We start from the raw sequence: 17,545 nt of genomic DNA on the forward strand, positions 1-17,545 counted from the left end.
CCCCAAGAAATCTGCAATCTGGTCACAGAGAATATTTGAGAAACCAGGAATTCTGCCCCAGAAATCAGAAGGGACTTTGCAAAGTGACTTCTTCCTTATGCCTCATGCCTCTACCTTTTCTCCGTGTAGTTTTCCCAGTTCCAAGCTCACTCCCCTTGGCCTCCCACCCCCAACCCTCTCCCCTGCTGTCCACCCTTCCTTATTCAATATTCAGGAAACCAGGAGAGCCTCTTGGACACTAAACGGTATCTCTGGCTGTACTCCAATCATACCTCCCTCAAGAGGTCACATCCCTTGCGGGTTTATCCATTTATAATGCATCATTTACCAGCAGATAAATCTTCCCAAGTAACTACTTGCTGCTCAGGGTACCAGTGATTGTTAATCTGGTTGTTGTGAAATCCTCTAGCGTGTTTATGCCGGTGCCCAGACTCTTCTCTCCAGGTCATATCCATATTTATTTAACAATTACCTTCTGTAATAAAACAGTATCCGGGAAAGCCCCAGGGCATGGAGTGACTGTGATAATAACACTGAGCTGAGCACACATTTGGCCTCTCTTAACTATCCACCTCCCATCCTAGTAAAGAGGCGCCATCACCCTGAGTTTACCGTGGAGGAGACTGAGGCAAAGCCCAGCGAGGAAGCAGGGGCAGTAGCTGTGAAGACCATACCTGTGCTCTCAGCAACCTCAGCTACTGTACTACACTTGGCCAAACTTTCCTCCAGGAGCCAGGACTGCGCGTATCCATGAGTCGTAGATTTTATAGGTTAACACCAATTACATAACACCTGCTAGCTTCATAATTTGTTTGCTTGCAAATTCATTGCTTATTACCAACTGTGTCCAAGAAAGACAGAGCGATGGGGTCCTCTATAATTCTGCTGAAGACCCTGCAGCTAACCAGCAAATGAATTCTGGGACCCCTGGCAATGAAGTCCTGTGGACTAGATGTGAGACAAGGCACTGCCCTAGAACTCAGAATCCAACTCGCCTCCTGTCTGTCAAACTGCAGGAAGATGAGCTCACCACCATTACGGTTTCATAATTAGGCTGTCCCATGTGCCCACTGGCTCCTGCGGCTGGTGGAGGGGTGCCAACTCCCTTTCCTATTCCTGCAGGGAAATAGAAAACACCACACTCCAATTGCCTCTCTCCAGCTCCCACCCCAGAGGCTCAGCACCAAGGCTTGGCTCCCCTCTTTCCACCACCCACTGGCACTAATTGGTGTGCATCAGACATGAGCCTCAAAAGTGAGTACAGTTTAGCCTCTGATAATTGATTCTTAACTGTGGCTTCCTCTCCACCATGAGTTTCTGTTCCCCATACCTTCCTTTCTTCCCCCATCATCAAGATTATGGATGGTTACTTATGATTAACTAGGAAGGCTTTGTCCCAATGTTACAGTTATGCTCTGACAGTTTCAGGAGCCCTCTTTAGGAACTGTCTTCAGTGCCATTTTATGAGAACAACAAGCAAATCAGTATGATTATTTCAGGATCAAAATCAAAGAGTGACTGTAGACAATACAGCTCATTAGGATTACCAAGTTCCAGTCAACATTTGCTCTGAATGGTCTTTTTTGCTTTCTCAACAAATCTAATTCATCCTTAAAAGAGAAAAACTTGTTACTACTGCAAACATTCTATAGATTCAGAGACTAGCTCCAGGGGTGTTTGCTTCTGAGTGTAGGCTCTGGGTTCAAACCCAGTTGTGCCACTTCCTGGTAAGACCTGAGGCAAGTACTTTAACCTCGCTGTGCCTCAGTTTCTTCATCTGTAAATTGGGGAAGATACTACCATCTTCTTCATGGAATTTACAATATGTGTAAAACCGTTTAGCACAATAGCCAACACACAGTTAAGTGCCCCATAAATGCCAACTCCTGCTATCACTACTGCTTCTACTGCTTACCTCCAAGATAGTGAGGAAAGAATTGGAAAGCATTCTTCCAAAACAAGAGAGAGAGGCTGCAGTTAGAGGGCACACTGCCCTGAGTGAACATGACACCGAAAAGCCACATGGGAAAAGAATCACAAATTGGGCAATATAAAAATATATTTTGTGTATACATCAAGAGACACCATAAATTAAAAGATAATTGAAAGACAGGGAGAATATATTTGTGACATTGTTATCAAAAAAGTTAATATCTATAATGTATAAAGAATACTTATGTTCTCTTTTATATCTGAAATTTTCCATATTAAAAATAAAGAGTAGCTATTCATCAATTAAAAAGGACAAACCATTCAGGAGACAAATGAACAAAGAATGTAAACAGACAATACTCAGAAAAGGAAAGGTTAATAGTCAATGCAGCAATTAAAGATGAAAAACCTCAGCAGTAATAGAAAATGCAAATTAAAAATGCTGAGGCACATTTCACTCTTCAGAACTACAAAACTTCCAAAAAACTCTTATGACCCAGTGCTGGTGATGATGTGGGAAAATAGTCAATTACACGCTGATGGTGGGACAGCAAACTGGTATACCATTATTAGAGAGCTATGTGGTGATACTAATATTTAAAATGTCAATGTCCCTTGGCCTAGAATTCCACTTCTAAGAATGTTTCCTAAAAGAATGCTAACATATGTACACAAATGTGTGTGTTTCATTATAGCAAGTTTGGTACTAGGAAAAAACTAGAATTAAGCAAAATGAATGACAGTACCTCCATATAATGGTACATTAAGCAATAATTCTTTAAAATGTACTGATATGAGAAATCTGGAACTAATAATATAGAAAGATGGCAACATGCATTTACCAATTATGTGCTAATTACCAAATACCCACTTATATGTGTATTTGTTTTATATCTACAGCATCACAGGGGAAAAAAAATAGTGTAACAAAATGGTGACGGTCAGGGACTCTGGAGCCAGATCATCTGAACTCTAAAACCAGCTCCTGCTCCACCACATATTAGCTATGGGACTCTGGACAAGTTACTTCAACGCCCTGTGCCTCAGTTTCCCCTCCTGTCACATGGAGATGATAATAGTACCTATTTTGTGGGGTAATGGTGCAAAATGAAGTTCTTAGCATACTGCCTGGCAGATACATAAGTAAAGATTAGCTACTGCTGCAGCTGCTATGGTTATAATCACCTTTGGACTATACGATCCAACTATTCTCCACTTTACATCACAGAGTTGGTACCACATCTTTAAATCCTATAAGGTTTTTATTTGACAATATAAAGAGTTGCTATTTATTCGGTGCCTGCTCTGTATCAGGGGCCAGATCTAAACTGACACATGGCTATTAGGCATGGAGCCGAGCACCCCCTTCCATACTTCAATACCTCATTCTATGTCCTATACTGTGACTCCAAAGGCCACTCTGGGGAGGACGTGCGCAGACTGAGCGCTCCTCTGCTCCCTAGGAGCTGTGGCCTATTCTCCGCCAATAGGTGCAGACTGAGCTTCTGAGGCTGGTGTCCACACTCCATCCCCACAACATACCCTGCCAGACTCCTGGTCCCTGCAGCACGGGTGGGCTGCCTATTGTCTGGTCAGTACCCATGGCCTGTAACCCACCCAGGCATCGTCCCTCCTGGTTTCCCGTTCTTTAGGACCAGCTGGGGCCAGACCACACCTTCTCTCTGCTGCTTGAGGGTGAAGTATATCTGGGTCAAACTACTGTGTCCAGTCCCTTCCAAATGCAAGCTCAAGGCCTGGCCACACGCTTGGCTCCCCCATCAGCCTTTTTACTTCCTTATCACTTTCAATGTATTAGAATGAATATTTCTATGTAACATATATTAAGCCCCTTTTCCTTATTTTTATTTCTAGTATAACTGTAAGAATAAAATGGCAATTCCTGAATTTAATGTTGTTACATCTTGACCACGAGTTGATGATACCACACCAGCCAAGAGGAGCGGGTCCATCACTCCTTCTCAATGCTGAGTCCTCGGCTGCACTTGAATATCTGTGAACACTGGGTGGACAGAGATGGTTCTAGTGAGCTGGTCCCCTGTGTGCTTATTCCTCTACACACTTCCTGAGCCCCGCTGCAGAATAGCACACCTTCTGTTATATAACCGTGGTTCTATTCTGCCATTTTGTTTATGCTGGTGTCATATTCCATTATCAGTTTTGGGAATGTGATGAAGCTGATTCGAATTGGATATGTTGGGCATTTTGGTTACTGAGAAAAGCATGAGATTAGTGAAGCCTTTGATTCCCAAAGAGGGTTCAGCACATTCTCTGAGAATTTGAAGCATAACATTTTGCTAAACGGAGTTAAAACAAAAACAAAAGGACCTACTGTACTACCTACATGGTAGCCCATAAATTTGAGAATTATATTCTCTGAATAGAAGTAAATTCTGACCCATGCACATGAGCATTAAAGGTAGGTCCCTGGAGTTCCATGTGCTTCTGAGAAAGTTACCCCCTTCCAATAGCCAAAACACTTCCTACCCTGGCAACATGCCAAGAAAGGAGTAGAAATTGGAACCAACTACCTGCCTTCGACTAAGGCAGAGTTTCCCAGATTCAACACTAGTGACATTTTAGGACAGATCACCCTTTGTTGTAGGGGGCTGTCCTGCGCATTGTAGACTATTGAGCAGCACCCCTGGACTCTCCACACCCTATGCCAGTAGCACTTCCTGCCTGAGCTATGACAACAAAACATGTGTCGAGACACTGCCAAATGTCCCCTGTGGGACAAAATTATCTCTGGTTCAGAACCACTGCCTTACAGGACCACTGGGACTGTTCCCAGCCTGCCTCCACCTCCCTGAGCAGCCCAGCCTTTTCCAGACTCAGCACCAGACATCCTTTCTCCCACCTGGCCCTATATCCCCTTGCTCGACTCATCTCCTGGCTTCTCCAACCCCCTCAATCCTCCACTGGGCCATGGGAACTCATGAGCAAGCATCAGCAAAATCCCCTCGAGTATGGATCTCTTCATGGAATATTCCTTGCTCGAATGCTGAACTGAAGGACACTGTTCCCTACAGCCCTCTCACACAGCAGGATGGGTTCTTTTCTCATCCCCTACATACTCCTCTTTGTCAATTCCAGGCCATTTTCCTCACCTTCTCTCAAGCAACCCAGACCCTTAGGACAGGGGTTGGCAAACTACAGCCTATAGGCCAAATCTGGCCTGCCACCTGCTTTTTTACAATCTGTCAATTAAGAATGGTTTTCACATTTTTAAATGGTTGGAAAAAATTCGAAAGACTATTTCATGACATGTAAAATTCCCATCTCACCGTCCATAAATAAAGTTTCACTGGAATGCAGTCATGCTCATTCATTTACCTGTTGATTTGGCTGCTTTTATGCTACAAAGGCAGAATTCAGTTGAGCAGTTGCAACAGACACTGTCTGGCCTACAGAGTTTAACATATTTACTATCTGGCTCCTGACAGAGAAAATTTCCGACCCTTGCCTTTGAGGCACGTGGCAGTAGTCTGTACCATCCAGTCCAAAGCAGTTGTCATCATCTACTACCCGCCAGGTCACTCTTCCACGCGTATTAAAATATACACATGACTGAAAGCTGGATGGCACAACTGCTAACAGCAGTGACCGAATGAAGTTCAAAATGACCTCTATGGGTTGGAATGTTGTGTGGAAATCAGCAGGATGAAATTTAAAGTTCATATATTAGATCCCATGCGATGCTCAGTATCAGAAAGACTGACAGACAGAGCAGGAAGAAGACCTGGTTGTGTGTCGACAGAGGTAAGAACCATAGGAAAACAATATGCGTAATAAATTTTATCCATATAACAGAATGCTAAGCAATTATAGAGCTATAACATTATGGAGCAAATTTAGGTCAGATGAATTTCCTAACAAACAGAAAAATTCAAGGCTAGAATGGGGTGCCTCAGAGAGGAGAGTGCCTGAGCCTGGAAATACACAGAAAGGGCTCCTGCCCTGGGCTAGACAACCTTGAAGACTTTTTAGTCCTAAGATTATATACTATTACAATTTAAACCAGAGACGCTGGCTCTTTTGCTGAATAGATGCTAAAAATAAAGTTTTCTTGGTAAAAAATGAAAGTGTCAACATATTTCTTCTTTCCAATCAAATCTGTAAATTTAAGTGCAAAGATGAAACACACACTGTCATAAAAGATACTTTCAGGTGACAAATGACCAATAAACTTGTACCTCATTTGGTAAATGCTTCATGTGGAGATTCTATTTCTTCAGAAACCAAAGCAAAGCAATATGAGTTTAGAGTCTTATTAGCCCTTGGAATTAAAGCACATAGCCTAGCAGGTGGTCTAAGTCTATAAGGAGACTTGGAAATATTTCCCCTTTTCCACTCTCTTTGAATGCGTCTATTCACCTCAATAGAAATACACATACATGGCTTGTAAATCAAATTCCCTGTCTAAAAAGTCAGAAGTGCAAGTCTCACTCAATGACTATGTTTAGGAATGGTTAGTTAGGAAGTGGTTTTGTCCGATTCGGACATTGAAAAGCAAAATCCAAAGGCTTGGGCTTAACTAACCCATGGTTCAGCCCCCTAGTCCTGCAATTCATCCCAAGGCACCAACCCCCTGACGGTTTCCTCATCTGTAAAAGGAGGATAATGACCCTTGTCCTGCCTGGATCCTACAGAAGCTCATTGTGAGAATTGAATGATATAATGATCAAATGATATTAAAACGGGCATCTGAGTGCAGAGTACCATATACATTTTAGGATATTATGAATCTCTTTCTAGCCTCTAACCTGTTTTTATCTTCTTTTCAAAAGTATTGGCATTAGTTGGGTCACAGAGTTATAAAAATCCAGTCTAAAATTCCTCCTATGTGGCAGCATGTCGCGACAAATTGGCAGTAAGTCGGGCCAGAACGTTTAGGTAGATGAAGAGTAATCTAGGTTAGGCATGTTTGTGTGTCTTTCAAGGTCTATAGGGAATCAAACACAATGAACTACTTGATTCTAAGGTAATGTTTGGAGGCACAGATGTTGAGCAGGTGACTAAGCTATGTATGTAGAGATCGTTTCCAATTTTGCTTCTCGTCACCCTTTCCCTCTATCCCACTCCTACTTCTGCCAAACTTGTACTGTCGTTTTGGGACCATTGGGCAAAACCTCTCCAAAAGGCCTAATGGATGAAACCACTTCATCACCATCAACTTGTAAAACCTTATCTGCCTTTACAAGCTGGAAAGTGTTATTCTTCTCAAATAAGTGCTATGAGATTTACATCAAAGTAATAATTTCGGTACAGTGAAAAATCAGCCCTGTTTGAAAAGATTGAGACAGCAGCATTCAGAGCAGCGCCTATGGCCTCCCCATTCCAGATCCCACCAAGCCTTGAAACCATAAACTGTGCCCAGGATCATCCACTCCACTGCTCTTACCTTTGCCAACATATCACAAGGCATTGTCACCTGAACTCACAGGGACCTTTGAAAAGTGTAACAGCAAGAAACAGAACAGTAACAAGCAAGACACAAGTCTGACAGAGCAAAAGATCACCAAGTGCTGCTGACAAGATCTCCTAACTCCTACCCTCAGCATCTTTGGTAGTTTTAAACACAGATTTTTCAGCCCATTGTGTACTTTCCTCAACTCTCTCCATGTTAATTTGTCATGCATGAGTGAGAAGCAGTGCTAGAGAGAATTTCAAGGACCCTTGGAGCACTGCCTGCATTTTTGAAAGGTCTTAGTTCACAAAATGCAATGCTCATGGTAGACGTTCTCCTTCCTCAATCTGTTTAGAAGTTTTGGTCTTCTTTTCACGAAAACAGCGTTTGTTGTACACAGACTATTAGAAACTGAAAAACCTGTAGATGGAGGCGTATGTGGTAGAGAATGGTGTCAACATGGACCACGCCTTGTACTTCACTCTCAAACTAATGCTCTCCTCCTCCCTCCTTCTGCAGTAGGAGCCACCCAAAGGCATGGTCTAGTTCATACTCCAGTGATTCCATGAGTACTAGACTTCTCGGGGCAGTTTTCAGTCATGGTGGGGGTAGGTGGTCCCTTAGAATGGAGACCACCTATCATCTTAAGGTCATCCAACTTACTCTGAGTTCTGTTCTTTGCCACAAGGGCTCCTGACCTACATTTGTGTCTCACATAGATCTTCATGGGGGAAAATGCTCCAGCCAAATGACGCGAGCAGGGCTTCCACCCTGCTGGTACAGGAAGTGGTGCACTGGCAATTGGTTTATCAGTCACCCCTGTGGCCCTGGCTGTACTGGCCTGGTCCACAGAACCCCATCATCCTAGCGAATGGACAACATCCACTTGGGAAGAGCACTGAGCAGCATGGCCATCCTTTTGTTGCATCTGTGTTTTATGGAACCATTTCTGAGTTCCCATGGATTTTGTCAAACTTTATATTTCGACTATACAGAGGATGCCCCCAAAATGTATACACATTTTAAGAAAGGAAAAAACTGTATTAAAATTGTAATACAGTGAATGACGCTAGCATTCCTTTGATTAACGCCATCTTTTGAGTGAATGTCATACTACACACTGCTACCTTTCAATTCAATTCAATTTCGAAAAGTAATACATAGATGACATCTCTTAAAATGTGTACAGCTTTTTGGCATCCCCGGTATAGATAATTTCGTATGGGATTGTCCATCTTTCTATTTCTTCCTATCTACTTTCCTCATTCTTACTTTCTCCCAACCCAGATGTGAGGTTCATAAGAACGGAGATCATACCTTTTACATTTATATATAAAAATACACACACACACACACACACACACACACACACACACATATTCATTGATTTTGATATATATGTGTGTGTATGTATATATCTTCATTGCTCCAGAGGCCTGGACTATAACAGACACTTAATAAAAACGTTTGCTGTATGACCGACTGAATAAAAGATGGTATTAGTACTTACTGAAATTTTACATGTATATAAAATTATGTATCTTGTATTTATATGTGTATATTTTAAACTGAGACAGTTTTGTTCTATTTAACTCAACCTCAACTATGCATTGTCATGAGTATATCGAGACTCTTACAATTCACATTTATGTGGTGGCATATCCCATATTTCTAGGCCAAAGCTTGTGTTTTGGATTCCTTTTCGTTTGGTAACACACAGATTTTCTGAACAGATACTGTGATGTTAAATAATATAAAAACACACGTAGGTGAAGAAAAGTTTGCAGGGTTTGTAAAATCAAATCGGTGCGTGTCACCAGGGCCTCCTCGTCCTGGGTAGTTCTGTGGAAATTGAGTTGGTGTTTGAATGGTGGAGAAGAAGCAGGGGAGCAAGTGTGGCAGGGATGGTAGTGGGCACCCGTGAGCTTGCGGCTGCCCTTCCTCTTTCCTGTATCCTTGCGCCCCTCTCATGGCTGGGTTCATGCTTACTTTTCACGGAGATCTCGCACTTGACTGGGCTTGAAGCCAGTAGCCGACTGGGAGCAGGGGCTGGTGGGAGCTGACAGAGGACTCCTGCTGCTCTGGACGGAGTGCCTGCGGCTCCGCCTGCGGTCCAGGGCCCGGTGCTCGCCCCCACCGCCGGAACACACGCTGGCCCTCCTCCGGTCCCGGCACCCGCTGGGGGGCGGCTCAGCTGTCTCGTCGCCATCCTCGTGCCTGAGTGCCACCTGAAAAAGCAGAGAGCGTCCAGTGTAAGGTCAGATTTGACATCCTTTTCATAGCCCCTAGGTGTGACTGTGCAATTCAGGCTCACCCTAATGAGGCCTTAACAGTGTCTTTTCCCATCCTGCAGCCTCAGCTTCTCTGCAAGATCTTCACAACCACCCAAGTCCCAACATGCAGCCTGTAAACTGGAAGATGCTTGCTATTGTGTATTTACCCAATCAAATGAGTAACTAGACAGCTTGCATACCCGAGTCACAAAAATATATACCTGAAATAGACTTGACCTCTAGGATAGAGTTTTTAAAAAATTTCCTCTTAAAAGTGATGCAACTTGTGCAGAAGAATAATTGGCTTACACTTTGTCACTTAGGCTTTCATGTGGAAACCGGAGCCAACTGGCACCACACCCCCATATCCCTAACCTCTTCCAAGGGATATTTTGGTCCTGCTCCTACCTGGTGCCCTGTCCAGAGACCCAGCTCCACCATCCCTAATCTCACTCTATCCTGGATCCTACTCTGCAGCTTGCTCGCCTCACATCAACACCAACCGTCTGTGCTTTGCATAGCTCTGCTCCTCATCCATGCTCACTCTTCCCAGACATGGACTATACTCATCTGTGACTCCAGCTTCTTTATTTTTTTATACACCTACCTTCTCTAAAACTCAACAGTAATCAACAGTAAGAAAAGCACAAGTTGTTCACTAAACTTTTGTGTGCAAGCTGGCTATGCTGCTAACAAGCCTGGTGTGACCTGCAGCAAATAACCTGCCCTCTCTCTAGCTCAGCAAATGGGGGAAATAGTATTGCATTTGCAGGTTTGTAGTAAGAGTAACTCATGTCAGGATAACTTATGTTAAGCAGCTAGAACAGGGTCTTCCCTGTGCCTGTTAATAATATGACCATCCTTCCCCAAACTATGCCCTCAGATGAAGGGACCTGGGATGCCCACAAATTCCTCCATGGCACAGAACTGGTGGGTCAACCACCTCACAGTTCAGGTGAGCCAGGCCCCAAAAGTCCAGCAGTCTCTCTGACTTGGCAACCATGGGTCCCAGAGACTCATGTCCCCAAAGATGCAAGTGATCTCGGTCATATTTCACAACTTTGTCCTGATATGAGAAGGGAGAATATAAAGACCCAGAGAGGTAATCATACAATATGGCCTTAATATCAGCTATCTACAGAAAATCTGGCTACTGCAATATCAGTGGTCCCCTATGTCCAAAGTTTTGGACAGCTGTATTCATCTAGCAAGGTGGGCTTCACTGAGTCGAGGCCCAGTTGGTCATTCCCATGCCAGCTCAGAGGAATGAGCACCTAAGACAGGTGGCCCATTTCACAAGAGTGCATCCACTCCTTATCTGCCCCATCTCCAGTTTCCTCCAGCTCTAGCTTTTGGATCAGATCCATTTAATGAAAACTCTTCTATCTATGTGCTGAATATATTTTATAAGAAACTCTCAAATATATAAAGGCAATCAAATAATATTTTGACAATTTTGTACCCTGAATTTACTAGCCAGATATAATTTTGGGAGGTTTCAGGTAAGAATTGATGTAAGCTCAGAAAAAGCTCTATTGTTATAAAATCTCATTGGAAAGTCTGTTTCCTGGGGGGTTCCTCTCCAGTATAACTGCAAAAACTAAAAAAGAAATTATGCATTTGGTTAATCACATTTATCACCTCACTTTAACACTTTAAATGGCATTCTCTGGGGAAAGTTTGAGAACGATTATGTACCTAAGCAAGGACAGTATTTTTAACTATTTCTAGCCAATTACTTTTTCTTCATTTTGAGATATAAAAATTCTAGACCATTTGAACTTACTCTGACCTGACGTATTGATTCTGCTTCTTATTAAGTGCACATTTGGAATGATAAGATTAGGGGCTAAAGTATAGTTCAGATATTTCTAATTCCTTGTCTAACCTCAGAGATCCAAGGATCAAATAGCATTCTGCTCAGAGTTCCATTCAGAGAGGCACAAAGAGTGTGTACAAAGTGAAATCCACTTTAACTGCCTTTTTTCAAGGAAGATGGAGATAACCAGAATTTAAACGAAAAGACAAACCTAGAAAAATTATCAAAGAAACATCATAAAATGGAATTTAATGGGAGTTTTCTAAAGTTCAGATCCTCAACAAAACATCTCCTTAAAGAAAGAAAAGAGTGCCCGAAGGGGTGGATGGGGCACGGAATCCCAGTAGAGCCAATGGCAACGTTGGGCTTGGCAATCAGGAACAGTATCACATGAAATCTGGGGCCGGTGTTTGCTTGTGGTTTTGTTTTTACAAGAAGAATCCTAGATTCACCAGGGTCTGCTGATGACAGGAAGAGAGACTTCATTTTCCCATATAAGCCTACAGTGGCAGTTCCAAATTTTTCAGATACTAGGGAGCCCTACAGATTAGAGTCAAGAACACTTAGAGCTGAAAAACACCTGGAGAGAACAGCACTCACTACGAGACTTATTCAGAATCTGTGGTGTCAGATCTAATTAACTACAAGTGCAATGTGTGTTGTCCATGAGAACACAAGGTGAGATCAACCCTGCCCTGAAAGACCCCTAATCTCACCCAAGTATTGGAGTGATTTGTTTGTTAGACCCCTTGTCAAATACCTTCTAACTCTATTACTTACATGTGAAACACTGTAAACTAAAACCCAGATGAGGAGGAAGCAGGTTCCAGAATACAGCATTGACTGCTTGCACACCCTACCCAATCTTACTGAGAAAGCAGTTAGGAGCTGCTTAAGGTGGCATCTGTGACAACCTCCACCAGTCTTTGAGGCCACTGAATGATCTCAGCATTCTCTTTAACGTTCTATTGTGGAAATTTTCAAAAACACACAAAGTGCGTTGAAGAGTACAGAGACTGTGAATGTGCTCATCACCGGTGATAATTCAACAGTTACGTAATTCATCGATAGTTCCTGGTGAGTCTGGTCACATGTTCACCTCACTCCCTGCCCCCAACCCCACACAGACAGTATTTTTTGAAGTAAATCCAAGATCACATCATTTTACATGTAAATATTTCAGTGTATATCCCTAAAAGATAAGGATTTCTAAAAACCACAACTACCATACACTTTCCCACTTAAAATAATTTCTTAATTATTACCAAATTTCCAACAATCCGAACACTCTTGAAGGAGGCCAAAAACTATTAACCTTTCTTTAAGTTTATATCGTTACATTACTACTAACATCCATGACAGGCAGCCATCTTGACATGACAGATATGATTCTTTTCCATGTTGCCATCCCACATCTTTTTAATCCATACGTATACAACTGGATTCAGCTTTTAGGTGAAATGGGTGCCAGTGCTGGTACCATTGTAAGAAGAAATGATGCTGACAATAGGTTGTAGCAGACTAACAGTGCCTCCTTGTTTTCTCACCCTGTGTATCCCCTCCTACATTGAGTCTAGGATTACCCATGTGACTTGCTTTGACCAATGGGACATCAGAAAACATGATGCAAAGAGAGGCTTGTATGTTTGTGCTTTTGGACTTGCCCTTCTGACATGGTGCTACTATGTGAAGAAGTGTGGCATAGCCTGCTGAAGTCACATAGCCCAGCCAACAGGCAGCATCAAATGCCAGACCAGGTAAGTGAGGCCATCTTAGATCATTTAGCCCCAGTCCAGCCACCAGATAACTGCAGCTGTGTGAGAATGTCTCAGCTGAACCAGGTCTGAATCTCTGACCCACAGAATCACGAGCAATACTTGCTGTTTCAGGCCACTAAATTTTTGGTATATATTTTATGCCACAAGAGTCAATGGATACACATTTTCTATCACCGATGACAAGGAAGGATCTTAAGAGATTGGACCTATTAGTTAATCATTCCTAAAAGTACCAATTACCCCTCACCCCCAAAATCTCCAACCTTAAGATGCCCTTCCCATTACTAGGGCCACAATTTCAGAATCAAAAGTTAGAACACATAATCTGACAAGAGGTTTTTTATTTTGATTTGTGAATTTACGTGTTTGAAAAATTATATGAAGCTCTAAAAATGTAAATGAATGAAACCTAGATTAAATCACCTTTCTAAAATGGAATTAAATTACATGGAATTGGGCCTGTCCCCAGAAAGTTCAGGACATATGGTCACCAGACGTCCTCCACTATTAGGAAGAATTCTAGAAGCCCAACCAAGTTTTCTTCAATTGCTTGAAAACAGTCATAGACAAATATATTGGCTCTGCTTATAGGCCTCTTTGCTGCCTCTGCATATAATGAACTCAGTTGTCCTGTGACAATAAATATTTTTGATAAACTACATTAACTTTCAGAACAAAATAAAAATCCTCACTCTGCCTGATATCTAAAGCACTCCGTTGTCACCTTGAGTTATTAGTCAGGGCATCTTCCCTCTAAGGTTAGCTGCTTTCTGATTAAATGATGCCCTTCCTTCAACCCAGCATCTGGCAAACAGTGTCATAAAACATGTGATATTAAAAGAGACCTTCATTTGAATACTTCCTGATTTTCTACTCCGGGCAGCTGTGCTGCTGGGCAGTGGGAGAGAGGGACGAAACATATGACGTATAATAGCTCAAAGGGAAACAGACAGACAAGTACACGCTGAGGCCTCTTCAGTCCGAGGTGTGGATGTAAGCAATTGCTTTTTCATGGGTTATGATCAAAGGCCAGGGGACAAGCAACAGGAGCTCCTTGTACGTTGCCAAGAAGATATTCTGGATGAGAGGACACCTGAGGTGACTTTTGCAGGAGTAGGAGTTTGCCAAGAAGAGAATGGGAAGGAAGAGCACTCCAGGCAAAGAACAGAGAATGGATAAAGGAAAGCTCCTCAAGACCTACCTTTCACATTCAACATGTAGGAGAAGTTGAATGTGGCTGAACCTTCAGAGACATTTTAGGAATGGCCAGAGAAAAGGCCAGAGGGCACAATGGCCACAGACTGTGTAGCCCCTTGTACCAATTCATGGAGTTGGGGCTTCATGCAAAGGTTTTTCTTTCATTCATTCATTCATTCATTCATTCATTCATTCATTCATTCATCATTCACTCACTCACTATTGTTTGTTTTCTTCAACAGAGGAATGACACAGTCCCAACTAACTTTCAGGAGGATCACTTTGTTTTCAGTTGCAGAGAGTTAGGAAGGAGGAGAGAGCAGAGACAGCCCAAAGAGACCGAGTCCCTGCAGGATGCCAACCTCTCTCTGCTCTGCTCTCAGCTGCTCTCCTAGGTCCTACCCCTCCAGTCATACCAACCTCCTCTCGACCCTTCACACCTGCCAAGCTCGAACTCCTCCACTCCTCTTCTCTATGTCACTGTCGCTCTTTAGGCCGTTATCTCAGATGGGCCTCCTGGCCCATACTTCACTTTCTTATCCCCACCTCATCCTGTCTCTTTTCTTCATAGACATGCTCACCATCTCAGGTTCTCAGCTTATTCATTTACGTGGTCACTGTCTGCACCCCATTAGAATGTGTGCTCCCTCAGGGCAGTGGTCTTGCCTTGTCTAAGTTGCTGCTGTGTCCCAGGGCCTAGAAGAGTGTCTGACACAAGGTCTGACAATTAAGTTGGCGAACCCATCCTAGAAAAATTGCTACATACCTCATTGCTGAATATCACTACGATCACCTTCAAAATACTCCCCTTGGGAAGCTATGCACCAATGCCAGTGCCTAGTCTACCCTTCAAAGCAATTTTGGAACTCTTTTTCTCGAATAGGCATCAGAGTTGTCGTCATATTACACTTGATGTACTGAATGTCATCCAGATGTCTTCCTTTCAGTATTTCTTTTATCTTTGGGTAAAGAAAGAAGTCACTGGGGCCAGATCAGTTTAGTAGGGAGGGTATTCCAATACAGTTATTTGTTTACTGCCTAAAAACTCCCTCACAGACAGTGCAATGGGAGCTGGTGCATTGTCATGTTGTAAGAGCCAATAATTGTTGATGAAAAGTTGAGGTCGTCTAACTTTTTCCTGCAGCCTTTTCATCAGTTCCAAATAGTAAACTTTGTTAACTGTTTGTCCAGTTGGTACAAATTCATAATGAATAATCCCTCTGATATCAAAAAAGATTAGCGACATTGGTGCAACAAGTTCGCAAGCGTAATTGTCAGACCTCGTACTACCGTGTTTCCCGGAAAATAAGCCCTAGCATGATTTTTCAGGAGGACATCCCCTGAACAAAAGCTCTAATGCATTTTTTGGAGCAAAAATTAATATAAGACCCGGTCTTATTTTGGGGGCAACATGGTAGGTGCTCAATGAAGTTCTGTTGAATGAACCAACTCATGGAGGAACAAATGAATGAGAAGATATTGCAATAATCCAGGCAAGAAACGATGAGTGCCAAAGCTGGAGGAATGGAGAAAAAAAGTGCAGTTTTCAGCAATCAGACTTTTGAACATGGGGACAGAGGAAAGAGAAAGGAGTCCAGGATAGCCCCAGGTTTGTAACTGGGGAGACTCTCTGTTCTTTGTAGAGGTGGAGAAAGGAACAGAGTGTACAGGATTTTTGTTTTTGTCAGGTGAGAAAAACAAAGGATTCATTTAGGACTGGTTGCATGTCATGTGAAGCTTCCAGGTGGCAACGTCCCAAATAGTCAGAGCTCCCCTGGCACCTTCTATGTCCCTCTGCACTATTACACTTAGCTGCTGGGGGAATCCGCTAGCTGTTTGTCTTAGACTACAGAAGGAAAGCAACAGATCGTCTATCTCTGTATGTTCAGACCCAGCAGAGTCTGTGGGTCCCAAATGAATGAAGATAAGCAGGCAGAGGGGCAGCAGTCATGGTCTGTGGCAGAAAGCTCAGGGTCAGGATATCAGTACCAGTCTCTAAGGCTGCTGAACTCACTGTATAAATCATGGGGCAGGCCTGATAAAAAAAAAAAAATCTCAACACTGAAAGGGACGGGAGAGAGAAGAAGGACCCAGCGAACACACTGAGAGAAGGTGTGCCCTAAAACAGGAAGGAGTGTCCTGAGGTAGGTATCCAGGCTACTTTTCAAAATTCTCTCCCAGTTGGTTCACTAATGGGAAATTCACCTGCATTGTGCTGCCTTACCACACACAGGGACCACATAGAATCCAAAGCTGTGATCATCGAAGCCCCTGGGTGAGCAGAGTATCAGGCAGATTTGATTTCACTTGATATGTGGAATCAGAGATGGGAGTTCTGATGGAGGAAAAGGAGGGAAGAAAAAAGGGAGATATATGTACTGGGGAAAGTTTTTCTTCTACCTTCATGTAAGCCAGTTGTCTTCAGTTTCACCCTTCTCCATCTTCAGTACCCTTACTTTATTCTTACCTTATCCTACCTTTTAGGAGCCACACCCTTCCACCGCTCACTGACTTCCCAACACCACATGCTAGTGACAATGAAACAAAAGGTCTAAGTAGGTAACTGGGTAAGCGAGACTTGGTTAGAGGAGAAGATGCCCAGAGCAGGGCACAAAGAATTGACCAGCAGGACAGGTGTGGGAAGCTTTAAGCTCTGATAGCAAATAGCTCCGGTTCAGATTCCTCCTGAGATCATATAGAGACAATTCTATTCTCTTCCTCATCTCGTCACTTATAATGACAGTAACTTTTAGAAAATAGTGAGTTACATGTCAGTCTCTCTGCTTCTACCCAGTGAAGATCTCAATGGAGCCATGTAGCTGGGAAATATGCCTCCTGGGACTCCAGCTGTGCACAAAGATTTATGAATAAATCTGTTCATCCGAGCAGCATTTAGAATTGCAAAAACTTTGGAAATAATCTAAATCTGAAAAAACAGGGGGCTGGTTATATGTATTATGGTACATGCTACATGTATACAGACAGAACATTATGTTCCTTAAAAAAAAATTAAGCTCTTGAAGAAGATTTAATGACTAAAGAAAATGGGTCTAACATATTTACTAATAAAGATTCAGGACACAACACTTATCTCCGTAGTTAAGAACATACACCTACA

The 17,545-nt window shown here is 42.8% G+C and overlaps 1 protein-coding gene across 22 annotated transcripts in view; it reads right to left on the bottom strand.

The window, feature by feature from the left end:
* Positions 1-17,545, bottom strand: part of FHOD3 (formin homology 2 domain containing 3) — a 433,462-nt gene that overhangs the window by 133,571 nt on the left and 282,346 nt on the right. For all 22 annotated transcript variants that reach the window (XM_074340106.1, XM_074340111.1, XM_074340113.1 and 19 more), the window contains exon 10: positions 9,350-9,588. In XM_074340106.1, coding sequence (XP_074196207.1) covers positions 9,350-9,588 — 239 coding nt within the window. The remainder of the gene's footprint in view (positions 1-9,349; positions 9,589-17,545) is intronic.

Source organism: Rhinolophus sinicus, linkage group LG09, assembly GCF_036562045.2.
Source record: "Rhinolophus sinicus isolate RSC01 linkage group LG09, ASM3656204v1, whole genome shotgun sequence".
Classification (NCBI taxonomy): domain Eukaryota; kingdom Metazoa; phylum Chordata; class Mammalia; order Chiroptera; family Rhinolophidae; genus Rhinolophus; species Rhinolophus sinicus.